This window comes from Bos taurus, chromosome 8 (genome assembly GCF_002263795.3).
Source record: "Bos taurus isolate L1 Dominette 01449 registration number 42190680 breed Hereford chromosome 8, ARS-UCD2.0, whole genome shotgun sequence".
NCBI classification, from domain to species: Eukaryota; Metazoa; Chordata; class Mammalia; order Artiodactyla; family Bovidae; genus Bos; species Bos taurus.
The window spans coordinates 75,862,849-75,889,383 of NC_037335.1; the positions used below are offsets into that span (position 1 = coordinate 75,862,849).

The 26,535-nt window shown below is 53.0% G+C and overlaps 1 protein-coding gene across 2 annotated transcripts in view; it reads left to right on the forward strand.

Annotated features, from left to right (window-relative positions):
* Positions 1–26,535, forward strand: part of DNAI1 (dynein axonemal intermediate chain 1) — a 68,581-nt gene that overhangs the window by 36,220 nt on the left and 5,826 nt on the right. Inside the window, exons 10-18 of one of the 2 annotated variants that reach the window (XM_005210327.5) lie at positions 3,496–3,580; positions 6,845–6,962; positions 7,241–7,284; positions 17,038–17,285; positions 22,880–22,969; positions 23,098–23,185; positions 23,716–23,795; positions 25,328–25,476; positions 25,558–25,680. In XM_005210327.5, the coding sequence (XP_005210384.2) occupies positions 3,496–3,580; positions 6,845–6,962; positions 7,241–7,284; positions 17,038–17,285; positions 22,880–22,969; positions 23,098–23,185; positions 23,716–23,795; positions 25,328–25,476; positions 25,558–25,680 (1,025 nt within the window). 2 annotated transcript variants of the gene reach the window in all.

Consider the following 26,535-nt stretch of genomic DNA (forward strand, 5'->3'; position numbering starts at 1 on the left):
TGGAATCTAAACCAGATCACACTCTCCCTTTCTCTGAAGTATGCCCACTTCCGCTCAATTCCACGCCCAGGATAAAGTCACATTTTAGGGGAGGTTTGAGGGTTCCAGGCCCTGACTAAATAGGAGCTGTACAGTTGAGTTTCATGTAATCAGAGCAAGCACTTGGTGATCATGACTGTGCTGGTATTGGAACCCTGAGGTGAAAGCTAAGTCCTGGCCCTGCATTTGTCTTGTCCAGACCCTTAACTTGCCCTGCACTGTTCTCTAGAGTTTAGGGGCTTCAGGGGGGCTACTGGCCTGGATCAAGATTCACTTGAAGATTCATCAGGGTTTGGCTCTCTACCGGGAGTTTGGTTAAAGAAACCTTAACTGCAGTCACCAGGACCCATGAAGTAAAAGAAAGATCCCTTTGACTAAGGCTGAAAATTGTCCTTAGGTCTCAACCCTACCAAAATTGGTGTCTAACACCCTCAGGGATGCAGGACCACACCAGGTTCTTCTAGCTTGGTTAACACGAAAAGCTGTGATGTAGGCAGATTCCAGCCCTCTGGACCAAGAAATGCAGTAAAGCAGGATACTGGGGGTATAACATAGCCAGTTAACACTTTAGTATTCCAGGTTGTCGCAGAGCACAAGTTTGAGTTTCCTGAGTCATACAGCAAATTCCCACTGGCTATCTATTTAATATATGTAGTGTATATGCTTCCATGAGTGGGAGGGAGGTTCAAGGAGGGGACATATATACACCTATGGCTGATTCATGTTGATGTATGGCAGAAACCGACACATTATTATAAAGCAATTATCCTGCAAATAAAAATAAATAAATTAAAAATAATACTTTAGTATTCTATTCAGCCTTCCCCCAAGGGAACTGATTTCTAACTGTGGATCCTAAGTACTAGGACAGGCTCTCTGTAGACCAGAGTGGAGGTAAGAGTTGCCTTCCCCTTTGCTGAGGCTCAGCATGTGAACAAAGTCATACCCCTTTCTCTGAGACCTGGATCTGATTAGGTTGGTATAAAACTCAAAAGTATGGGAGAGGAGAAAGCAGAGTAACTTCATGATAGGGTCTGCAGTTTTAGATCTCAGGTTTCTGTCTCATTAATGATTTGGGTGAATGTACAGAAATGAATGCAAGCTTTTCTGATCTGAACAATTAGGACAGGAATGGGGGAAAGGGCTCGGAGGCCACAAGTTCAGTCAGAACCAATAAAAAGGCACATCTGCTCCAGTAGCATAGTTTCCCAAACCACACTCTCTCCTCAGAGCACATCTGGAGCCCTGAGTCTCCCAGGACCAGACTGGTCATCTAGGGAGGGATGGCTCTTTGTGTGGGGCTCAGAGCATGGGCCCTGGAGTCCATAGATTTGAGTTTACATCCTGACTTTGTCACCGAGCTGAAAATTTTAAAAACTTGTTCTCTCATCTGTGGTGGTGGTTTAGTTGCTAAGTCGTGTCTGACTCTTTGCAACTTCATGGATTGTAGCCCACCAGGCTCCTCTGTCCATGGGATTTTTCAGGCAAGAGTACTGGAGACGGTCGCGATTTCCTTCTCCAGGGCATCTTCTTGACCCAGGGGTCAAAACTGTATCTCCTGCATTGGCAGGTGGATTCTTTACCAACCCAAGGAAACAGCCTAATGATACCTGATTTGCAAGCTTGTCTTGAGAACCCAAGATGATGTATGCACAGCCCCCAAGATAGTCCTTGCTTGATCCTGGTTGATAGGTGTTGATTGTTAAGAGGCCACCAAAGCTGATGGAGCTGGGCGGGGCCACCTGAAGGAGTACTGACTTGAGGAAAGAGGTACTGTCCTCCCACATCAGAGGAGCTGTCCCCCGGCACACACACCTTTCTGTGGCTGGAGGACAGAGTTAGGACCATGGGGATAACCATGGGGACCATAGAACTCAGGGAAGTAGGTTTCAGTTAACAGGCTATCTGACCACACAAAATACCACCTGGCATGGGGAGAAACACTTGCCAGGAAGCTGCTGAGGGGGACAGATTCTTGCTTTGGGTCAGAGGGTAGGGGGAGTAGCTGGTTCCAGGTGAGCTCTGAGGCTTATGATTATAAGACTCCAGTGAATGTCCTTGGTGAGTGTTCTGGAGTCAGTTTTGAAAACTGATGAAAGAGTCTCAAAGGGCAGCCCCCATGTGTGACTTTGTCAGTCCCCACCACACCAGGCTGCATGTTCCCTCTGACACCACCATCACTGTTACCACTGGGTCCTGGGTGAATAACACCATGGCGATTATTACACGTCCTACAAGTATTAGGGTCCTACAATGACCCTATGACTCAGAAGGCATCATCCATCCCTCTATGGCAGGAGTACTCTAAGTCACAGAGACCTTCAGGTACCTAAGGTTGCCATTGGGCTCCTAATCTGTGCGGGGGTGGGGGTGGGGAATGCAGACCTGGGTGGCCCAAGAACCCATTCTCTTAACCTCTGTGCAATGCTGGCAGTCCTGGAAAAGCGTGTCCCAGAGAGCCGTGGCCCTCTGGGCCCCCTTGGAGGGCTGTCCACTCCATGGTTCATTCCTGCCACCTGCCCTAGACATGTTAGACCTGTCTTGCCAGCCCCAAACTCTTCGCTCCTCTCTCAACCTGCTGTAGTGGTGTTCCATTGAGGATTTATGGAATTTCACATGATAATGAACGTGTTTTTTGTTCAAATTGAGTCATTTTTCCCTGATATGAAACTTCCTGCTTTGTCTTTGGCCATGGGCAGGGCCTTGAGTTAGAAGTCAGTTCTGTCTCATACTCCTTATAGTAGAGGCATGTCTCTTTCCCCTCCCTGGACCTTCCCCTCAACTTTTTTTTAAAATTTGTTTTTAATTGAAGGATAATTACTTTACAATATTGGTTTGATTTCTGCCATAAATCAACATGAATTAGCCATAGGTGTATACACGCCCCTCCCTCTTGAACCTCCCTCCCACTTTCCACCCTTTCCTACCCCTCTAGATTGTTACAGAGCCCCAGTTCCAATTCCCTGAGTCATACAGCGAATTTCCATTGGCTATCTATTTTATATACCCCTCAACTTTTGACTGAATAAGTTGGACCACAAGATTTCTGGGACCTTTAACGGGAGTCCTTGTTGTTGCTGAGGCTGCTGAAACCTCTGTCCCCACCAGAGACGCCTCCTCCCGGCCCTGTCTGCTCTCCCCTCCAGTACCCCTTCTGGGCTCTCCTCAGGGCCCTGTCTTGTGTTTAGAGATGAGCCATCTCCAGAATAAACTCAGGATGAAAGAGCAGGAGGCAAGCTTTACCTAGGGGCCAACTATGGCAGTGCAGACTCCTCATGCCACTTGTGAGCTGGGCATTCCTGGAAGAGGGTGGTGAGGAAAACCTTTACAGAGCTATCTGGGGTGGGCGGGGTCAGAGAGGCTTTGCTGAACCGATTGCAAGTCAGGGCTATAGCTCAGGGCGAGACCTTCCAGAATGGTGGCTTATGAGGACCGGTGGCCCCTGTATCTCCACAGAGTGATGACATCACCAAAGTGACCCAAGCAGCTAAAATCGTGGAGCGGATGGTCAACCAAAACACATATGATGATGTTGCTCAGGGTAAGATTTAAAGTGCCAGCAACTGCTATTATTACTTTATTAAAAATCGCTCATACAAAGTGAGTATTTGAGTGTCCCATGCTGGGTCCTACAGGGGCAAGAGGACCTCCTCTGTATGTCACAAGGGAAATAAGACTTACACAGTTCAAACAGGAACCATGGCATAAGAAAAAATGGGTGTGGTGATGTGATCTGACAATGGTGCATAAAGACACCAGCACGCTAGTTATTTAATGTCATCTTCCCCGCAATCGTGGGAGGCAGTGGAGCAGAGATTTTATCCCTTCTCCACACACGAGGAAGCCAAGGCCAAGGGCACCCAAACCTGGGTCTTAAGCCTCCTAATTCCGTGTTCTGTTCTCTGCTCTGCCCAGCTTAGGGACAATCTAAGTGCTAGACTGCAGACAGAGACTGCTCTGGTCTCCTCGAGAACAGAGGAGGAGGAAGTGAGCAGTGGCCACGGTCATGGAAGGCTTTAGGGAGGGCTGAGCTGGATGCCAAGGGATAAGCGGCATCTGAGTGGGAGATTAGCGGAGGGCAGATGTTTGGGCAGGGGACAGCACAAGCAGTGACTCACTCAGTAGTGAAAATGAATGGAAAGGACTCTGGAGACGAGGGACAGCAGGCTCATTGTCCCTGACGGGGGCTCTCTTGGAAAGCGGGGAGAATTCAGGCTGGAGAGATGGTTGGAGCCAGTTAAGAAAGGGCCTTGAATATTGCACAGGGAACCAGAGCTTTCTCTGCAGAGTTCAAAGCTTCCGCTAGTCAGGAACAGAGCCTGAGGACAGCAGGGCTGAGGAGGTGGGAGGGTATGATGAGGCGGAAGATGGGGCAGAGGCGAGGATGAGGTTCAGGTGTGGGTCGAGTGGGCCTTTCTACACCTTACTGAGAATGCATCTTCAGCAGTGGAGAAAAAGGAGCAGTTATAATAGTGAAAAACAAGCAGCAGCCCTCCCTGAGAATAGCCTCTCTACCAGGTGTTGGGCTGTGCCATTTACACGCATTATTTTATTTCATCCTGACAGCCACCCTGTCAGGTGAATACCACTACGACCTCCATTTTAAGGATGAGACATTCAGGCTGAAAGGTTGCCACTTGTTCCAAACCACAGCTAGCCTGAGGTGTGAGGGACACAGTCGGGACTCGAAGACAGGTCCCCCGGACCCAGAGCCTAAGCACTTCAGCGCGAGACCACAGAGTAACTGATCTGGAAGAGACATTTCAAATAAACACTCAATAGGTCTATGCGAGTCATTAATTAGTGATGTGGTGAAGCAAGAGATTGATTCAGAAATGCTTAAATCCTGGGGGCCTGGGAAATTCTGGCGTCTTTGACAGAGCCAGGGAAACGGAATCCTTCCCATGGCATGAACAGCACATTCCCAAGTGGCTTGTATTTCCCTGAGAGGTTGTGCATTTATTTGGAGCGGCTGCCTCCCCGGAGTTGGCAGTTCCCCACTGCTGGCTGATCTCCTCTGCTGACAGCCCAGGGCTCTTCTCCGTGACTTGATGCTCATTGCTCACCCATGGGACAGAGAAACCAGGGCTGCCAAGACCAGCCGCCTAAACAAGCCCCCTTGTTATCATTCAGGCTGGAAAACGACCTTGAGTGCTTTTCAGAGCTGTCAAAAGTACACGGCAGCTGTGAATGAATTTGTCACTCACACAGCTTGGCTTCCTGAAACCCAGCCTCTGCAAGCAGCCCACTGAAGGGCTGCAAACATGATTAATATCCATGGAGAAATTGGCCTTGGTGAACCTTTTTCATTTATAAGAACACAGGCACATAAAAATGCATTGAACTTTGATTTTTTTTTAATTGCATACACTTTTCCCTTTGGGAAAGTGTATTTGTGAAGGAGAAGTGAAAACAGAAGTGTTACCAATTAATCTCTCTGAAATGAAGTCTTTTCAAAGACAGTCTGAGCTCAGGGATTTCTGATGTGATCAAGGCTCACGCCTCTGACCACTCTAATCCTTTTTTGTTCTGAGCCATTTTTGAGGATTTGGTGTAAGTCCCCAAACATCAAAGTGTGGGACATTGGGAGAGAGGCTGGGGCTGTGCCCGGGCTTGTCCTTGACCGTGGTGGTTGAGAGGGTCATTTTCTACTGGGGCACCCTTGGTTGGAAAGAAGACTGAGAACTAGTTCCCTTTTGTTGATGTATTTTGTTGCCTTCTTTGAACAATCACTGGGTGCCCGCTCTGTGGCTGGCCCTGTGCTAGGCACTATGGGTCCAGAGATGATAACACTGTGCTTCCTGTTCCCCTAGAGCTGTGGGCTGGGGGAGACAGGCAAAAGGACACAGAGAGGCAACAGTGTGTGGCCCATTTTCAGCAGACCAGAGGCAGGGGTGGGGCGGAGGAGGAGGTGAACTCTGCTCAGCAACAAAGTGAAGGCCTCACAGAGGAGCTTGATCTGGATCTAGAGTGAGTGGGAGTTTCCAGGAGGAGCAGAGCATTTTCGACACTTTGGTGTAGAGAGTATGTGAACAGCTGGCTGGAGGTGACGTGGTAGTGGGTTGGAGCCCTGGTTCAATCAGGAAGCTCCTGTGCCAGGGGAGTCACCAGGGGGTTTTCAGGGCAGTGGGGAGCTGGTTTATTTGTTCTCCCCCTCATGGCTCTGTGGAACGTGGACTGGAGGAGGAATGTCTGGAGGTAGGGAGACCAGCTGGGAGGCTGGTGTAGTAGTCTGGGTGATGGCTGTTGGGGACTGAGCCTAGACTGTGGCTATGGAGCTGGAGAGAAGTGAATGGATTAAAAAGATTATCAGAAGGAAAATATGAGGGGTGATGAAAAGAGATCAGTGAAGGATTACCAAAATTTCTGGTATAGACAAGTAGAAAGATGGATGCGGCTTCTGCCTAAGTTAAAGGAAACAAGAGGTAGAGAGAGTTTAGGGCAGGAGATGAACTTGAGTTCAGAGCACCCATGAGGGAGCCAGGCAGCTTCACTGTGGTGAGCTTGGCAGTGAATATGAAGATGGGGAAACCTGGAATTTTATCCTCAGGGACATAGCCACTTTAGTGTCATTTACCTCCAAAAACAACGATAACAGTAACAACAACATTACAGAGAGCTTACTCTGTGCCAGGTATTTTTCTAAGTACTTTACATGTATTAGCAATGAATCCTCATAGTAGTCCTTTGAGGTAGGTATTCTTACTATTCCCACTCGGACACACAAAGAGGTTAATTGTTTTGGCCAAAGAGGTACAGACAGAAAACGGTAGTCCAGGGCTGACTCAGTCTGTGTGTGTTTAAGATTTTAAGTACTATGAGGATGCTGCTGACGAGTATCGGGACCAGGAGGGTACCCTGCTGCCTCTTTGGAAGTTCCAAAATGACAAAGCGAAGCGCCTGGCCGTCACCGCCCTCTGCTGGTGAGTAGAGGCATTGCAGAAAACCTGGAGTGCCTGAGCACCTGCTGGGTACCAAGCCACAAGCAAGCAGCTCCTACCCAAGCTCAACCACCTTGAAGGTGACCCGTAGCATTATGGGAAAAAGTGAGACTGGGATTCTTATGGAACCTCCCTAGGTCTCTAAGGTGAACAGTGTCTGTCTGCAGTGCAGTTAAGGCACCAGGGTACATGGGAGGGCTTGTGTCCATGGGCAAACCATGTCCATTTCCTAGGCTGATGGGTTCTTATTTCTTTTGCAGGAATCCAAAGTACAACGATCTGTTTGCAGTGGGACATGGCTCCTGTAAGTCATCTGGCTATTTGTTCATCTGCTTACTCAACCAACAAACACTAAGTACCTACTCAGTGCAGAACTCTTTGCCAGGTGTGAAAGATACAGAGATGACTAAGATCTAGTCACACTGCCCAGTCTAGGGGAGAAGCCCCACTGTCACACTGGCAATTAGTGCTGCGTGAAGGAATATGCCAAAATGAGCCTCGAAGGAGTTATTACGGTGAAGAAAGAGGGGCAGAGGACTTCCGTCTGAGGCAGCAGCAAAGGTCGGGAGGCAGGAGAGATACGGGAGGAAATGAGGCTGTAGAAGGGGGCAGGGTAGCCCCAAAGGGCTTGGTAAGCCATCCCAGGAAGCTTGGACCTTCTCTCAAAGGGAAACCACTGAAGGAATTTGAGAAAGGCAGGGACACAACCACTACAGGGAGGAATTGCAGGCAGGAGACTGGAGGCTAGAGACAGTTGGGAGACTAGGGAAGGCATTCCAAAGAGAGGGCAGGCTCGGAACCACCAGCGTGGAGTGAAGCTGGAGAAGTGGGCTTGAGAAGCATGAGAAGGTGGACTGGACCAGACCTGGGAGGGCCTGGATGGTGGGGTCTGCATGAAGAGAGTTTCCAGAGCAGCCCCTGGAGCAGGTGGAGGACAAGGGTTTGATGTTCATCGCTGGCCCCTGTCCCCTCGGAGACCACTGCCTTATGGGATGTTCTCTCCCCGCCAGCTTCCCTGACCCTTCAGCGGGAGGCAGCACTGTGGGAACTGTGTGGCTTTCCTTCGTGATTCCTGGGCCCTGCAGAAGCCCCTGCCTCCCCTCTGGACTGGACATTCCCCCTTCCTAACAGGAGAGGGCCCCAGACTTCGTGCAAGCTGCAGCTCCCCAGGCTGACAGCGTGCTTTCTGGCTGAGAGAATGAGCTTCTGCAAACAGAAAAACCTTCCCATTCTCCAAGCTGCTGCTGGCTGGCAGGCGTACAAGCTCCCGGTCTCTGCCCCTCAGACCGCCTGTCCGCCCAGCCCATTCTTTGCCCGGGGTTGGGGGAGGGAGGCGAGGGCCAAGAGGAGTGGGTGTTTGTCATTCCTCTCAGCGAGGAAACCCTTGGAGCTGCTCCCAGTCTCATGGTCTGGGCCGCCTCCGAGGATGCCCTAAATGCCCGCTTTGTGTCCCCACTCCTGAGGGTGGGCTGCTGCCAAGCAGGAGGCACCCACCCCCTCTGGCAGGGAGCTAGCACATTCCTCCCTCTGCTGCAGCTACTGGGCCTGGACGTGGGCCGGGTGCTGAGCGGGCCTCCTAGGAGTGGGTGTGGACCCCTCTCTGGGGCTGCTCTCAGCCCAGGCTCTTTGCCCAGGACAGAGGTGGGGAGAGTGGGGAGGCTCCCCAGCAGGTGGGAGGAGAAACTGCTTCAGCTCTCCTGTCTCCTCCTTTCACCAAGGGCCAGAGTGGAATGTCAGCTGGCTGGGGTCATATAGAGGTTGTCCTTGGGGGCAGTGTTAGCCAGAGGCAGTGGTGCAGAGTGACGCCCCCACCAGGAATTGATGGCCCCAATTCCAACGGGCCCAGTGGCCTCTTTTGAGCAGGCGTGCGCCCTCGAAGGGTCTCTTTGTCCTTTGTTGGCCACACCCACATGTCTGGGTAGCACCACTATCAGCTGCAGACCTTCTGGCTGGAGGGTCACTTCCCAGTGACGTGACCTGGAGCTGAAAGCTGCTCTGAGCCTTGGTTTTTCCCCTGGTGACCTGGAGACGCTGATGCCTGGTACCCTCTGTCATTAGACACACGTGGAAGAAAAGCAGCAAATGTGCCCCTTGAGCTGTAGGAACCATATGCACAGAAAGGACGAATGTTGCTGATTTGTCTGTCTTTCTGTTTCCTAGCTTTCCAGCAGGGCTGCAGAAAGAGGGGCCTGTTGGGGACAGGGAGGAGTCAGACGAGGCCCCACCTCTTCTCTTAGACAGCTGGGCCCAGCAGAGGCGGTGGTATTACTCTCACTGGCACGGGAGCTGTTGACCAGCTTTCCACTGGGCATCTATTCCTCAGAGCCTTGCACATCTCAGTACCACCCTGCAGAGGCCTGAGCAGAGCCAGGCTGGACTGGGACTCAAAGGGCTCCTGCATTCACTCCTGAGGTTCCCCCAGGGAGCCCCATGCTGCAGATACCCAGGTGTCTCCTTGGAAGAAAGTGAGCAAAGCCAAGGCCGGGAAAAAGGCACCCTAATGTCCGGATGGGTTGCCGTGAGGAGCAGCTGCTCACCAGCCTCCATCACCCTATCTTTGAAAATTCCCAGATGCCCGCCTCCCATCATCAGATTTTGCCTCATGTGGACAAACTCTGAAGTGAGAGTTTGGGTTTGTTGTTGGGCTTGACCCCGATGAGTTCAGCCCAGGACTCTTTTTGCCTGGGATACCCCAATGTTGACTCTCTAACCTGGTCAAATAAGACTCGGGCAGGGGAAGGCAGGCACCTAGGAAGGACTGGGGCCAAGCCCACGTTTGGGCACAAGGCCGGCTGGCTGGAGCCAGACTGGGAGCAAGCAGGTGGGGAACAGAGCTTAGGCAATTGCCTGCAACAACACAGAGCAGTCACACCTGCCTTCCCTCGTGGCTGCTGGGCACCAGGTGGTGGGCATGTCAGGCTGCATACAGGGCTGAGACTGGGGTTCCCCCTGGGGCCAGGCTTCGTGTCTCAGCTGAGTGGAGAAAGGCTGTCAGCAGGTAAGAGCAGATGGAGGAACACTGGAGGGCAGAGGAAGGTGGTCTAGGAAGAGATGACCCACGGGGCAAAGCTGGGGTGCAGTTGTGTCAGCCTGCTAAACTGAGGGGGTGCTTTCCAGCCCATTAGGCCATTCACAGCAGGGAAGTGGGGACTCCTCGTGATCTGTCAGGCAGGGATGGTGGATCAGATCCTAGACCCTGTGTGTGTCCTGACTGGCTCTCACACAGGAGACAGGGAGGAAACCTCCCAGCAGGTCATGTCTTAGAAGGGCGGACGAGCCAGCTGACCTTCTGCCCAGCCTCGGAGGGACAGCACCCTCAAAAGTGGCCAAAGTCAGGCCCTGAGCCCCAGGGCCATATTACACCCATTCCCACTCTGTCCCACCGCCTCCTGGTCGGTCCCTCAGCCTGCCCAGGTCAGGGATCCACTTGTAAGGGATTTAAATCTTCCCTGGTCATTTATTTGTCAGCTTCACTAATTAAGCAGTGTTAATTTCATTTACTGAAAATGGAAATTCATCCACCTCATTTCTCCCCGTTCATCCTCCACACACAAAATCCATCACTCCTCAGCTGCAGGCTGCGTAAAATTTACAGGACTAATTATGTTGTCAGGTCTCTTTGTAAATACAGTCCATAAAGGCCACTGTGCTCGCCGGGTTGTAGTGCAAGGGCATTCCTGTTGTTAGTTTAATTACTGGTTAGTTATTTAGGTTCTCAAATGTTTGCCTCATTTTCCCTAAATCAAATTAAATGTCCCGCTTGATGTATTCTGTCTCCAAGGCCTTGCTCTTATTTCCCACACTGTTTAAATATCCCAACTTCTAATTGGGTGAGAGCTCTAGGAAAAGCCCAGATGCCTGGAAGGCTGGATCCAGCCTGGCAGCACAGTCTCAGGGTCACACTGGCAGTTTGGAACCCTGTAACACTGATGTCCCTTCTTGGGGGCAGCCCTGGGCTCATCCCCTGCCTTTGGAGACTGAAAATCCTAACCCAAGGGACAGTCTGTGCCTAGAGTCCAAGAGGGCAGGACTGGGATGTGGGAAACTGAGAAGGGTTTCCTTATGGTCATCAGGAGAGCTGGGGGTCATTAGCTTCCATCCCCCTGATTTCTAGAGGGACTGCTTCCAAATCACCCTAGAAAATGTATCACCTATGGCCTGTTGGGCTGCCCCCCACCACAGACCTGCTAGCCCCACATCGCCCCACTGTGAGACCAGAGAAGGAGAAAGTGATAGAGAAACCCACAACTTAAACGTAACTGGATAGGGAGTCTTGTAAGTCAGAAGCAAAAGGTCCCTACCACATATGTCAGGTCGCAGATAGGACATGGCAAAAACCTTCACTGCTGGGGGAGGAGGAGCCTACCATTTATAGGGGAATTGACATCGGGTTGGCTCATCAGTCTCCAGGGAAACCAGCAGCTGGGTGGGGGGCAAGCACTTAGGTAGCTGTTGAGTAAGTCCTGTGATTAAGAGGATTGGAAAGTCATGTGAGCAGGTGGAGGTGAAGCAGAGGCTGGTTGACTGGGGGATGTGCAGGGAGCAAGAGAGCAACCATCTTGAGTGACCTCTTCCTCTGATTCCTAAAAGTAGAATTTGGGTCACACTTAGCTGTGACCCAGTTACTTTGACTTTGTTGTTGTTCAGTCGCTATGTCACGCCCAACTCTTTGTGACCCCGTGGACTGCAGCACACCAGGCTTCCCTGTCCTTCACTGTCTCCCAGAGTTTGCTCAAACTCATGTCCATTGAGCCAGTGATGCCATCCAACCACCTCATCGTCTGTTGTCTCATTCTCCTCCTGTCATCAATCTTTCCCAGCATCAGGGTCTGTTCCTATGAGTCAGCTCTTTGCATCAGGTGACCAAAGTATTGGAGCTTCATGACTATTCAGGGTTAATTCCTTCAGGATTGACTGATTTGAACATAACGGCTCAAAACAACACAAATCTATTGTCTTACAGTTCTGGAGGTCAGCGTCTAAAATGGGTTTTGCTGAGCAAAAATCAGATGTCAGCAGGGCTTTGTTCCTTTTGGAGGTTTGGAGGGCCATCCATTTCCTTGTCTTTCTTAGCTTCAAGGCTGCCCGATTTCCATGGCTTGTGGCCTCTTTCCAGCTAGCAAGTGTCTCATTCTGACGTCGGCTTCTGGTGTCAGTGCTCTGACCTGCCTGCCTCCCTCCTTCCCTTATAAGGACCCCTGTGATTACACTGGTTCTACCCAGATAATCCAGGATAATCTCCCCATCTCAAGGCCTTAACTTAATCACATCTACAAAATCCCTTTTGCTGTGCAAAGTAACATATTTATGGGCTCTGGGGATTAGGACACGGACATGGGGGGAGGGCATTATTCTGCCCACCACAGCCCCTCTGAGTGCCTCTTACATGACTTAATAAGGGAATCATCAAACAGCTGCTGCCTTGGGCTCAAGCCCTGGGCCGGATTCATCAGGGAGCTTGCAGGAAGAGAGGAGGAGGCCTGCTGGCTGTCGCTGGCTTGGCACCCTTGTCTCTGCAGCTTGGCACCTACTTCTCTCTGACTGCTGGCCTGGCTTAAGCCGGATGCCCCAACATGCCCTCTGCCTGCTCTGCACTCCCTAAATCCTAAGCAGAATCCCAGGCTTCTCCTGACAGTCAGGACTCTCCAGAGCGGCCCCTTACCATCTAGAGCTCTGGGCAGGGGTGGGGTAGTGGCGCTGCCTGGGCCCCAGGAGAGGGTGCTGAGGGCAGTGAGAGCTTCAGTCGATTGTGGAATGAAGCCACCCTTCCCCTGAGACAGTGGCTTTCTGAGAATGGCCAGATCACACTCTATTAGGAAGTTGACTCTCCTCCCCCAAATCTCCTGAATCACTGAAGGCCAGAGTCAGAGAGGCCGTAGAGATTATCCAGCAAGGCAGGGTTAGCAGGAGGCAGCTCTCCTTCTGAGAGAGGAAGCCTTCTGGGCCATGCCATGCCATGCTCCATCCTTTGGTGGCAGGCTAAGGAAAAATCTACTCTCAATAGTGATACACCTGTAATAATAGAGTACAGGTAGAGGAATTCCAGGGGGTAGGTGGGCACTCATAGTGGAGAAGCCGAATGGTCTAGAAGGCTTCTTGGAGAAGGCAAAATTACAAAGTGAAGCTAAGGCCAGACCAGTGGCCCTCCCTCTCCCCCTGTCTTGGAGTCACAGGCCAGATGGTTTATCACCTCTCCCTTCTCCCTTCCTCGCTCTCTCCCTTTCCCCCTTCCTCTGTTCCTCTTTCCCTGCCACCCAGCCAACATAGATTCACTGAAATCCCATGGCCCAGAGGAACCTGAAATTCCTTCACTGGCCCCAGACATCATGGCTCCTGCCTCTTTATATAATGGAGTGTGGAACTGGGTCCACACTTCTGTGTGGCTGGACCTTCCGTCCTGTGCTGGGGAGCCAGGTAGTTTGTGGGATTCAGGATCAAGTACCCCAGGGCCCAGGGCTCTGTGAGCCTTTAACGTGATGGGATTCTACCACTCACTGGGAACTGAGGCACTGGGTGTGATGTTGATGTCAATGTCTTACTGGGACTTCTGATGACCTGGTCGGTGGCATCATTCTGGGAATGATGGCAGGCTGGGCAGTGATGTCACCAGGACTGCTGGTAGCCTCAGCGATGATGTCACATGGAGACCACTGGTGGTCTGAGTGGTGATGTCATTTTAGGACTTTTGGAAGACAGGATGATGCTCTCCTGTAGCACGGTTGCAGGTTGGGGCCCTGACGTCACCCTGGGTACACTTATAGGATAGAATAGTGAGGGTTCATAGGGGTCCAGAGTCAGGGACGAGAACATCATAGAATAAGATGGAGAGGAAGCCCTAGCTGAATTAGAGTTTTTCTCTATTTTCCTGGTGTGGTTTGGCAGACAAAGCCCTGAATTGGAATTCAGGAAACACATGGTCTAACCATGATTAGAAGCTGTGATCTTTATGTCAGGACAGCTTGTTTGGTTGAAGGTAACAGAGATCACTTGAGCCAGGTTAAGAACGGGAGGCTTACTGTCAGGATGTGTGTGGCCTGGGAGCGCTGGCAGGATCTAAGGCTTTAGTGTGGCCGGTTGCTTGCTCTCTGTGTCCCTGTCTTATGAAATCCATGCTTATCTCTGCCAGAACTTTCCTCTCATCACAAGTGGCTGCCCTGGCCTTTACGCATCCCCTTGTCCAGATTCTGGAGGGATTATTTGCTTTGCCAGACACCCCATTGCCCCCAAATGTCCGGTGCCCCCTTGCCCTTCTTTCTCTACCTTCATGTAAAGTTTGGATTCGTGCTGTTACCCTGAGCAGGGTAACTAAACAGGATATTGGGTGTGACAAGCATCAAGTGATAGGTCTCATGTACTTGGGCACATCATTTCTACCCCCTGGGCCTCAGTTTGAAGTGAAAGTGTTAGTTGCTCAGTCGTGTCTGACTCTGCAAACCCATGGACTGTAACCCGCCAGGCTCCTCTGTCCATGGGATTTCCCAGACAAGAATACTGGAGTGGGTAGCCATTCCCTTCTCCAGGGGATCTTCCTGACCCAGGGATGGAACCCAGGTCTCCTGCATTGTAGGCAGATTCTTCTTTACTCTCTGAGCCACCATGGCTTCAGTTTATCCACCTATATAATCTGGGGGCCATAGTTCAGCATCTGGTGGTTCTGGGAGCAGGTCAGAGATGTTCACACTGCAGAGTTACTGAGCCAACCTAGGGTTTCCAACCCTCCTTTCCTGGTTCCACTGGTCATGAAGGTTCTGTGCACATTTGTGGCAGGGCAGGGGCTGCTGGAAGTGTGTCTAGAAAAATCAAGTCATCACTGCTGTCCCTCAAGAGACCAGATCCCTGGGGCATAGTGAGAGCAAGTGTGGGGATCACGCCCACCTTTGACCCTTGGGGCAGCAAGGAGAGCATCCAAATCCTTAGCCTGAGCATCTGTCACCCAACTGCCCACCTTTTCATTCACCCTCCTGCCCACCCACTCCTCCCATCAGTCTTGCTTGGCATCCAGGCCACAGGGCGTCCAGGGCATCAACAACTCACCTCCGGCCTGGCAGTTAATAGTTTGATTACCTGGTCAGGGCTTGCCCATTCAGCCTCAGGGGTCTGGCTCCCTGTCACCACACCAGGAGCTGCCGAGGGCAGGCCCATGTCTCCAGAGGGCTGTGTCTGTCCCTGCCAGGCCCCGATCAGGATTTGGGTAAATGAACAAAAGGAGCTACAAGGGACTGTTCCACTGCTCAGCTCACTTTCCTTCATGGTCTGATTGGGAAAGACACTCCCCTCAGCCAGCTGTAGAACTCTCCTGAAATTGAACAGTCAGCTCTTGGGGCTTACCCTGGACCCTGCGAGGTGAGGTACTGCCAGCTCCCATCCCCTACTGGCTCGGCGACATGCCAGGTGCAGGGTGACCAGCCCGGCCTCCTCACTTTCCCCGGAGCAGAAGCCTTTTCCTTCCTGAACCACGGTGTGGTTCAGGCTGGTCCCTGGTACCTTCCACTCCAGGGCAGCCACTCCTTACATAGGAAGCCGCCCGTGCCCGTGACCGGGGAGGGCTTCTGTTGACAAGTAGCCTCAGCAAGGGAAGATGGGCTTCCCTGCAGGCAGCTGCGCTGGTGGGTGTGCCAGCTTGCTCATTGCAGGCCACCCTGGCTCCCAGGAAGCGTCAGCTCTGTCTGCAGCAGGCCCAGGGTGAGGGTACCTGGGACGGTGGTAGTTAGCTCATGCCCACAGCCTGGGGAGCCCAGCCCAGTCACTTGCTCCCCCCAAAAAGGGGCAGCCTTAGGAATAAGAATGACTCAGCAAAACTTACCAAGTTGGGGCTGCCTCCCTTTCTTTCTCACCCACGGGCTCCACACCTCAGGACTGGCCGTTTTGTTGGGAGGGCCCGGTCTGTAGTTGCAGGGGTCAGAGGAGCTAGCCCTGGAGGCCCAAGGGAGAGCCTTTGTGTCAGCTAAAAGGCTGCCTTAGCGTAGGGCCCCCAAGACGGGGGCAGGGGGTTGTTCTAGACATCCGCCTCGCCAGCTCTGGCTCCTCTGAGCTTGGGAAGGGTCCTGGGCTGGTGGCGGGAGAGCCAGAACTGAGGGCAGGGGCTGTGTTCTGTTCAATGACTGCATGATCATGATGGGCACTGGGTCAGCAGAGAATGAAAGACTGGTATCACCCCCTCGCCGGGGGTGGGCAGGGAGAAGGACGTCTGCTGAGCGGCCCACTGTCGACCACCAAACACTGTGCCCAGGCCAGAGGGACAGATAACATGGTGGCCTACCAAAGCCCCACTGGCTGACCTGGGACTTCTCGAATCTGGGAGTAAGTGTAGAGCTAGGCTTCCCGGGTAGCTCAAACAGTAAAGAAACCACCCACAATGCAGGAGACCTCGGTCAGGAAGATCCCCTGGAAAAGGGCATGGCAACCCATTCCAGTATTCTTGCCTGGAGAATCCTATGGACAGAGGACCCTGGCAGGGCTAAAGGCTACAGTCCATGAGGTCGCACAGAGTCAGACACGACTGAGCAACTGACACTTTCACTTTAGAGCTAGGGCTCGGCTGCAACTGGGGACTGTGGGGCCGGAGGGTATGGGAAGATGCCCATAGGTGGCTAGTGTGGGACCACACAGACAATTCCATGTTAGTCCAGATGGAACCCCTGTCCTTGGCTGGGGATGAGGGGTACACAGCCATTATCCCAGCACCTAAGCACAACAGATGGGCTGGGCATCTAGGGATACTGCTCCATCCCAAGCCCACCCACATCCTTCACATAACAACTCTTTGAGCTGGCAACCCCCTTTCCTATACCCCCAGGGAGACTAAGGAGAATGACTGTCCATCCCTCAAGTACACCTGGTCACCTTGTCTGTTGCACCCAGTGCTGAACCCCAAGGAGGGGGTGGGCCAAGCCTCATGGTTCCGTTTCGCAGACGGAGAAGATGAAGACCAGAGAGGACCCCCCCTCACCTCCCCACACTCTCTGTGGGAGACAGAGGGGGGCAGGGCTTGTTGGCCCTGTCGGGGAGGGGCTGGGACTTGGACCCTCCAACCACCGCCACCTCTTCCCCGGGACAGATGACTTCATGAAGCAGAGCCGTGGCATGCTGCTCTTATACAGCATGAAGAACCCCAGCTTCCCCGAATACATCTTCAGCAGCGAGAGCGGCATCATGTGCCTGGACATGCACGTGGACCACCCCTACCTGGTGGTGGTGGGCCACTACGATGGCAACGTGGCCATTTACAACCTCAAGAAGCCCCACTCCCAGCCCTCCTTCCGCAGCTCAGCCAAGTCTGGCAAGCACACGGACCCCGTGTGGCAGGTCAGCCTCGGGACCGGGTGGGAGGAGTGGGTGTGGCTGAGCGGCAGCGGGTGGGCCTGGGAGCCATGGGAGGAAGAGACCTTGGGGAGGAGAGGGCCACAGACCAGGGGTTGGGGACGACAGCTACCGGCTTAGAGGCCAAGGAACTGGGTGTGAGAAGAGCAGAGGCGAGTATCAGGAGGCAAGAGGGTCTGCTGTAAAGGTGGTGGTCTCCTGCCCATCCATCTGCTAAGGACCTCGGATCTCTGAGGAGTGCTGCTCAATGACTCAGATTCGGTGGCTGGACGGCTCTGGGCCTGATGGCCCTCCGCTGAGTATGTTAAGGGCTCCAGGGGTCTACGAAAAGTGAAAGTGTTAGTCGCTCAGTTATGTCTGATTCTTTGTGACCCCATGGACTATAGCCCGCCAGGCTACTCTGTTCATGGGATTCTCCAGGCAATGGCCATGCCCTTCTCCAGGGGATCTTCCTGACCCAGGGATCAAACCCAATTCTCCAGCATTGCAAGCAGATTCTTTACCCTCTGAGCTACCCAGGAAGCCAGGGGTCTATGGTCTTCCTCAACTGCCCACAGGGACTCTGTTCTGCCATCAGCTAGATTTGAGGGATCTCCTAGAGAAGGGTAGGTGCTGCTGGTTCTCTGCCTTCCAGGTGGGGCTGTAAGACCTGGCAGGTGGGGCCTGTGAGTACCCAGCTTCTCCAGCTAGGCATGGAATGGGACCATTGTGGTTGCTGGGGCTGGATTTCACCCTGACTTTGCATCTCCACCTTACTGCGCTGGAAGTAGGTTTCACAGTTTCGTTCTCAGAGCCTCTTAGCTCTGGCTTCACAGCCCTTCATCACTGTGTTCCAAAGGTGTCCCTCCTTCTGAGCCTGGGCACCCTCGCCCCGTGGTCTGGCCTGGGAGAATCTAAGCACACATTTCTGTCTCAAGTTACCCAAGGCCTCTGGGGGCTCAGACAGTGCTGGGGTCTGTCTTCTCATTGTCCTCTGCCCCCTGCCCTGACAGGGTCTGCCGGCGGGCTCTGCACCCCTGCCTGTCTGGCCCTGAAATTCCTGAGTCACATGGATGCCCAGGCCCTGGCTTTTGGCCCCCAGACAGGCCTGAGCAGAAGGAGGGTTGTCCAGGCACAGGGGAAGTGGGGGCCTCTCAGCTTCATCCTTTACCCGGATCTGGGGCACAGGAAGGAGGCACCTCCTCCCACCAAATACCCTCCCCTCAACTAAGGCCGGAGTCAGAATTGCAGCTTCAGGGGTTCTCTCCTCTGGAAAGCCTACCTCCTGAGTCATCGCGTCCAGGCACACGGGGCTCCAGACATGGGGAGGATGTCTGCAGAGACATTAAAGCCCAGGGAGAGAAAAGACTTGCTTTGATCAAACTAAACCAGCATCAGACCTGCCCTTGCTTTGCCAGCTCAAACACACAGCCCAGGGCCAAGCGCAGAGCATCTCAGGGTGGCATGACTCTCCACAAGCCCAGAAGAGGGCGAGAGGCCGAGGCCAACCAGCCTACTCCCTCTCTGCTCTGTTCTCAGAATCAAATAGCAAGTTGGAGAGAGAAGTGGGGCTCACAGGAGACCGTTCCCCCTTCCCTGGACGGGTGCCAGGGAGACTGGATAGGGTGGCCTTCTGTTCTCCCACCATCCTTTCAGGAGAACAGGGCTGCTGCCTTTGCAAAACCGAAGACTCCGAGTTCTTGGCTGCAATCAGGGCTTGTGACGTGGGAGGGGCCTGCCTGTCTCTGTCTCTTTTAACGACTTCCTTTGTTCTCTTCCTTTGCTTGCTCTCATTCCCTCCCCGCTTCCTCATTCGTCTCTTCATTCATCCATTCATTCAGCAACTCCTGCCTGTTCACTCCTCTGGAGGCTGACGATGCTCAAGGATTTGGTCTCTGGAGTTCCTGGTGGGGACACACAGCAGCCAAGGTTGAGCAGATAGGGCATGCACTAAGTGCCGAGGAGGGCTGAGGATTGTCCAAAGTGCTGGGGGATGAGAAGCAGGGACCGGAAGGCCAAGGAGGTCTTCCTAAAGGAAGAAGCACCTGAGCAGAATTGTGAAGCATGAGGAAGCATGCACTGATGAAGAAGGCTGCAAAGGGGTCACATGCACCAGAAAGACACGGGCCCAAGCAGAGGGGCCTGCTGGGAAATGACGCAGCGCGGGGAGCACAGTATGCAGGACAGGGAGGAGCAGCGGGACCTGAGAAGAGCCTAACTGCCCAGTCCTGAGTGTGCTTCTCCAGCAAGGAGGAAGCTTGGATTCTACATGTCAGTGGTCTCAAATGAAGTGTTAGTGCATGTGTGCTAAGTTGCTTCAGTCGTGTCCGACTCTTCGTAACCCCATGGACTGTAAAGCCTGCCATGCCCCTCTGTTCATGGGATTCTCCATGCAAGAATACTAGAGTGGGTTGCCATTTCCCCCTCCAGGGGATCTCCTTGACCCAGGGATCGAACCCACGTCCCTACATCTCCTGCATTGGCAGGAGAGTTCTTTACCACTAGTGCCATCTGGGAAGCCTAGTGTTAGTGAAGTACAGAAGCTCAATGTATTAGAAAGATGAGAGTGGGGCTGCTCTGATAAGATCAGGGTCCTGATTGCTTGAGGGTCCCCTGTCATCACTCCCCATGTCCCCTGAGCTACTTTCCCAAGGCTCCAAGAGCTCCTCCCAGCATAATTTGAAAATCACTGTCCAACCATCAGAGGATTTGGGAGCAAAGAAATCCCACAGTCATGCAATGTCCTGGAGATATCTTCCAGCCGCAGCATGAGAGAGCTTAAGACTGAGCCACAACAGGGCAGTGGAGATGAAAGTGAGAAAATAGGGTTGAGGGCTGTTGAGGAGTAAAATCAAGAGAAGGAAGTGACTGGCTGGCTATGGGGGGAGGGAAAGTTGGTGATGGCACCTGAAACTCTGGTTTGGGACAACCTTTAGGATGCCACAGAATTCTGGCCAGAAGTTACTACAAGAAGCCAGAAGAGGCGTCTTACAGGCAGTGGTTGTATATCCGGGAGCTTGAAAAAGAGCTGGGGCTTGTGAAGGAGGTGTCAGAGACATCAAAGTCTTAGGTCCTTCTTCAAGGGACTATGTCCTGGGAGAAATCAGAGAGATTGTTTTCAATCTCAAAAGCCAGGCTGGGGGCCAAAGGACTTTGTTCTGTTGGTAACAGGGAGCCATGGAAAGTTTTGGAGCCAGGGACTCCAAAGGGGACATGGTTCTGGTCCCACGGCACAGGCCGCCTCCCATCTGGGTAGCGTAGCCCTGTTCAGGCCTGGCTGGGAAGCCCCAACCAGCAGCACTCTGCAGGATGTGTGTGTGTGTGTGTGTGTGTGTGTCTGTGTGTGTCTGTGTGTGTCTGTGTGTGTCTGTGTATCCTCTGCTACACTGGGGTAGGAGGCAGGAAGGATATGAGCAGACCCTGGGGTCAAACACGCCTGCCCTGATGAGAGAACGCAGAAGAGAAGCAATCAGTGATGCAGGCCTCTGTTTCCTCCCTACCTCCTGCTTCTTGGGCATTCGTTCATTCTCTCAGTCCCACTTCCACCTGCCCCCTCTATGCCCTCTTTATTCCTACCCTCCCACCTCCACTCCAGGAGCATGTGTGCAACTTGCACACACACACACATACACACACACCTGCAAATACATGCACCACCCCCAACTGGGCATCAGGCTGCTAAGTGGGGTGTGAAATACAATCTCCATGTGCGCCAGCGGCCACTCATTAAACACTTCCCTTTGCAGCTCCCCTGTGCCTCTTATTGTCTGGCCTTTGACACCCCCATCCGCTCCCCCCTTTAAAGGGACTACCTTTACGCAGAAGAGGGAGCTGTCTCGGCATCAGGACTGCTCTGACTTGTGCCTCACAGGCTGTGTGGTGTTCTAGGCCTCTTGGCAAAAACACAAAAGAGCAGCCTGCCCAGACAGGCCCAGGCAGGACAAGGTCCGCCCTCCTGCAGCTCTGACAGCCAGGCCTGGTGGGGGGGTGGGGGGTCCCCCGGAGAAGAAATCCCCTCCACACCCCCACCCCACGTACACTGCTCAAGAGCCAGGTTACAACTGTGGTTCCAGACAGCACCCCTGGGTTCCCGTCCACCCTCACTGGGCCTCTCCTTGTGACAGGGGAAAGATGGTGGTCCCAGTGCAGGAGGCCTGGAGGCTGGAAAGCTCTGGGCACCCAGCCCCGCCCCAGCCCTCCCAGACACAGCTCTGCTGGGCCTCCACATCTGGCAACAGAAACTTGAGCCTCAAGCGTGTCATCTTCATAAGACAACAGCTCTGTCTCCAAAACACTTTCCCATATGTTTGCTTCCAGCCCGGAGAAGATGGGTGGGGAAGGATTATTAACCCCAATTTGCAGCTGGAGAAATGCAGCTCATATCTGAGATGCTAGGAGCAAGATTTTAGAAGCAGGAGCTAGTGGTGAAGTGAAGGTTGGAGCAGAAGAAAGGCTACCTGGAGAAAAACCAAGCCTGGATGGGGAGGGAAGCAAGCAGGAAAAAGCCCCCCAAGAACCTTGGGACCTTGATTCCTAGGATGATGGCTATTACGTATTGAACACTTAATATCTGCAGTGTTCTGACCTAAGAGCTTCAAATTCATTATTTCATTTATTTCTTACAACAAACTCATGCTATTATGGTTTCTGTTTTAGAAATGAGGAAGCTGGTTGATGGGCTCTCGACGTAAGGAGGTCGAATGCAGAGCCACTGCTTTCTAACAACTTGTTACGAAAATAGCTTCCTATTCTGTGTTGGGGTTTGGGAGCTCCCCACCCCCTTTCCCATCCCATCCCCTTACTCCCCTCCACCAGTGGCTCAGACAGTAAAGATTCTGCCTGCAATGCAGGAGACCTGGGTTCGATCCCTGCATCGGGAAGATCCCCTGGAGAAGGGAATGGCAACCCACCCCAGTATTCTTGCATGGAGAATCCACATGGACAGAGGAGCCTGGTGGGCTACAGACCATGGGGTTGAAAGAGTCAGACACAACTGATCAACTCACACCACATACGCCCCACCCCCCATACCCCACCAGAAGGGCTGTTCTACATCCAAACAGATTCCCAGGAGTTTTTCTAAAGGAGCAAAAAGGGGCCTGCAGATGGGGGTGTCTGAAAGTTAAGGTCACAATGGACACCCTCTTTCCCTTTGTAAACAGTATTTTTATACTTCATCCTCACCATCTCAGGTTTTATACATGGAATCCCACAAATGGGGGTTTTCTGTTCCTCCCCCTATGTGGGTGAGGGTGGGAAAAAGGTACATATTTAAAGAAAATAAAATTTAATAACAAGTTTCTCTAAACAAACAAACAAAAAACAGGGCTCCTAGCAGCCAACGCAGAGAGGAACCAGGTACCTCCACTGCTGAGCCCGGGGACCGGGGCAGTGCCCCACTGGCACGTTGCCTCAGGATGCTCGGGGTGGGGGAGCGGTGAGTGAGGAGGGAGGGCAGGCCCATCATGGGACCCTAGGAAATGGGCTCCCAGAACTGGCTTCTGGGCCTCAGAAGGGTCCTTGAGTGAGCCCTGCTCAGCTCGCAGCCCTAACCCGACACCCTCGCAGGGCCCCAGAGCTCACAGTGTGGGATGTTGCAGGTCAGGTGGCAGAAGGATGACATGGACCATAACCTCAACTTCTTCTCTGTGTCATCTGACGGCAGGATCGTGTCTTGGACGCTCGTGAAGGTGCGTATTTCCCAGGAAGGGTCATGCAGGGGTGAAGATGGGGAGTGGTGGGAGCCAAATGGCAGGGGGACTCCAACCCTGCCTGTCCAGCCCCACCGGTGCGCCTCCCCCTCCCTGTGTGACCGCAGAGCGAGCTGGTTCACACTGACGTCATCAAGCTGAAGGTGGAGGGCAGCACCACAGAAGGTCTCGAGGGCCTGCAGATACACACAGTGGGTAAGAGTCCCTATACCTCATCTCCAGCCCGGCCACATCCCCCTGGACCCAGGAGGTCTGGTCCTCCCTCTTTCTGCACACCCCACTTCCCCTCCTGCCGGGTAGGAGGAGGTAAGGAGAAAGCCTGGTCCTGAGCAGTCTGCAGACCCTCCCTGTTTATGCAGATCAGGCCCCTGTTTACCCAGATCCCATCCCTGTTTACTCAATTCCTCCCCTGTTTATGCAGACTGTATCCCTGTTTGCAGACCCTTTCCCTGTTTACCCTGACCCCGACCCTGTTTAACTCAATCCCCACCTTGTTTATCCAGGCCCCATTCCTGTCTGCAGAAGCCCTGGCCCGTTTGCAGAGTCCCAACTGCCGGGCTCTAGCAGCAGCCCAGGGACCCAGTTTCTGTTCGCCTGGCTGGCTCCGGCCCTCATAGTACCCAGACTCAGGCTGTCCCAGGGGAGGGCCTACTGGATAGAGGTGGATGCTGGGGGCCTCCTTCCCTTCCAGAACTGGCCTAAAGCGGTTCCCTCTTCTCCCGAAGGCTGCGGCACTGCCTTTGACTTCCACAGAGAGATCGACTACCTGTTTCTGGTGGGCACAGAGGAGGGAAAAATCTACAAGGTGAGGTAGCGCTGTGCCGATGCCAGCTTCTTACAGGGCCACTAGACCTGTCATTCTCAACAGACCATATTCGGATGGATCTGGGGGCTCATCAGTACCAGAAGGCTTTCTGGGGAAAGAGAATGCATTGCTTTCTTTTTTAAAAAATGTATTCATTTTTAATTGAAGGATAATTGCTTTACAGTATTGTGTTGGTTTCTGCCAAACATCAACATGAATCAGCCATAGGTATACATACATATGTCCCCTCCCAGAATGCATTTGTTGACCTGCTTGGGTGTCAGGAAGAGGGGCTGACTGCAGGACAGGAGATGAAGAACCTAGAGGGTGACTTTAGCCCAGCCTTGCATCTTTCCCTCGCGTCCTGCTCCCTGCCTGGGGGTGAAGGAGGTACAGCTGGGCACGGGGGTTGCAGGGGAAGAGGCGGGGCTTGGAACATCCTGAAAAGACTTCCTAGAGGAGATCTGAAGCTGAGCTGCGCTTTGAAGGCTGGGTAACAAGAAAACCTATCTCTGAACACCGGGTTCATCCCAGCTGGTGGCGGGATGGAACTTCGTGGCCTGCTTCTGCCAGGTCTCAGAGTTAGTAGGTGAACATCCTTCTGAACCTTCATCCATCTAGAAATAACTCCGCTGCAAGCTTTTCTTAGGCTCAGAAACTCAGAATGTTAATTACAGGCAGCCTCCCGGGAGCCCCTGAGGCCCAGGCAGAGCGATCTGAATGCAAAAGACGTCCCCACCCCCCTTCTCCACCCCTGCTTGCGGCTGCTGGAGACAGGAAGAGACCAGTCAGTCACTCAGTCTCCTAGAGGGAGGAAGTGAAGGGCACAGTGGCCAGGGCAGGAAACCAAATGAGAAATCTGGAGACTGGGACTTGTTCCTGGCTCTGCACTTGCTTTTCTGGGAGCAAATGAAAGTGAAAGTGTTAGTCACTCAGTCATGTCTGACTCTTTGCGACCAACCCCATGGATTGTAGCCCACCAGGCTCCTCTGTTCATGGGATTCTCCAGACAAGAATACTGGAGTGGGTTGCCATGCCTTTCTCCAGGGGATCTTCCCAACACAGGGTTGAACCCAGGTCTCCCACATTGCAAGTGGTTTCTTTACCATGTGAGACACCAGGGAAGCCCCAAAATACTGGAGTGGTTGGCCTATCCCTTCTCCAGGGGATCTTCCGGATCCAGGAATTGAACCAGGGTTTCCTGCATTGCAGGCAGGTTCTTTATCAGCTGAGCTACCAGGGAAGCCTCAGGGAGGAAAGGCTGTTTCTGCCTGGCCTGGGATCCTCTGGGCAGACTTCCTTCACCCTCTAGGAAGGCTCCCCTGCCCAACCAAACCCCAGTTCCTTAAGCCCCTCCTTTCTCTCTGGTTGCTTTGAGGGTGAGAAGAACAGCCAAGAGCTTGGCCCCAGCTCAGCTGGGACAGTGAGGCGGGGCGGGGACAGAAGAGGAATCTCAGGGTCTGACCCTCCAGAGCCCCCTGGGGAAGTGGTGGCTGACCGCACTCACTCATGCTTCCCTACCCCCACCCCAGTGCTCCAAATCCTACTCCAGCCAGTTCCTCGACACCTACGATGCCCACAACATGGCCGTGGATGCCGTGTCCTGGAATCCCTACCATACCAAGGTCTTCATGTCCTGCAGCTCCGACTGGACAGTGAAGATATGGGACCACACCATCAAGTGAGGGGTCTGCCCTCCCTCAGGCTGCGCCCTGGGCGGGGACCAGTAGGGTCTGGCACCATGAGCCCTCTGTTCTCTCAGCTTTCCGCCCATCCCCACTGCAGGACCCCGATGTTCATCTATGACCTCAATTCAGCTGTGGGAGATGTGGCCTGGGCACCGTACTCATCCACTGTGTTCGCAGCAGTCACCACCAACGGGAAGGTAAGTGCCCCTTTCCTGACCCTGCTGATCCCCTACTGAAGACAAGATGAGCCATCTCAGCTGTCCCTCCTGGAGTCCCACCCCAGGCCAAGGGCAGCTGGGGGAAGGCAGAACATAGGACTCTGTGTATCCTCAAGGGCCCAGGCCACTCGGGGACCTGTCAAAAGAGGGGTCATTCAGGGACTTCCCTGGTGGTCCAGTGGTTAAAAATCCAACACAGGGGGATACAGGTTTGATCCCTGGTCCTGGAAGATTCCACATGCCATGAGGCAGCTAAGTCCGTGGGCCACAACTGTTGAACCCACCTGCTGCAACTACCGAAGCCCACATGCCTAGAGCCTGTGAGCCTCAACAAGAGAAGCCATTGCAATGAGAAGCCCACACACCACACTAGAGAGTAGCCCCATCTTGCTGCAACTAGAGGAAACCTGCGTGCAGGTAGAAGACCAGCACAGCCAAAAGTAAATAAATAAAAGAGGGATCTGTCATCCCATGAGGCCTGGAGGAGAGAGTGGAGCTGTTCACCTTGAAGGAGACAGCAAGATGGGAGATAAGATCCCATGAGGAGGAGCTAACTTCTCTGAGTGCCATGGGGAGGGAGCTACAGGGTGGCAGGTGCCAGCTTGATGTAAAGAGAAACTTATAAACCAGAGTCAACCTGCGGTCGAAATAGCATCTAAAAGGTAGTGAGGTCCCCATCCCTGGGAGTGTGCAAGCTGAGTCTGAGTGGGGAGATGGGAGGGGTCTGTGCAACAATAAGAATTGGTGAAAGCTCAAAAACAGCTTGTGGGGAAATTTTTTTGTGGGAAAGTTTTTGTGCAACATAATTTACTTATGGACTTTGATGTAAGCTGA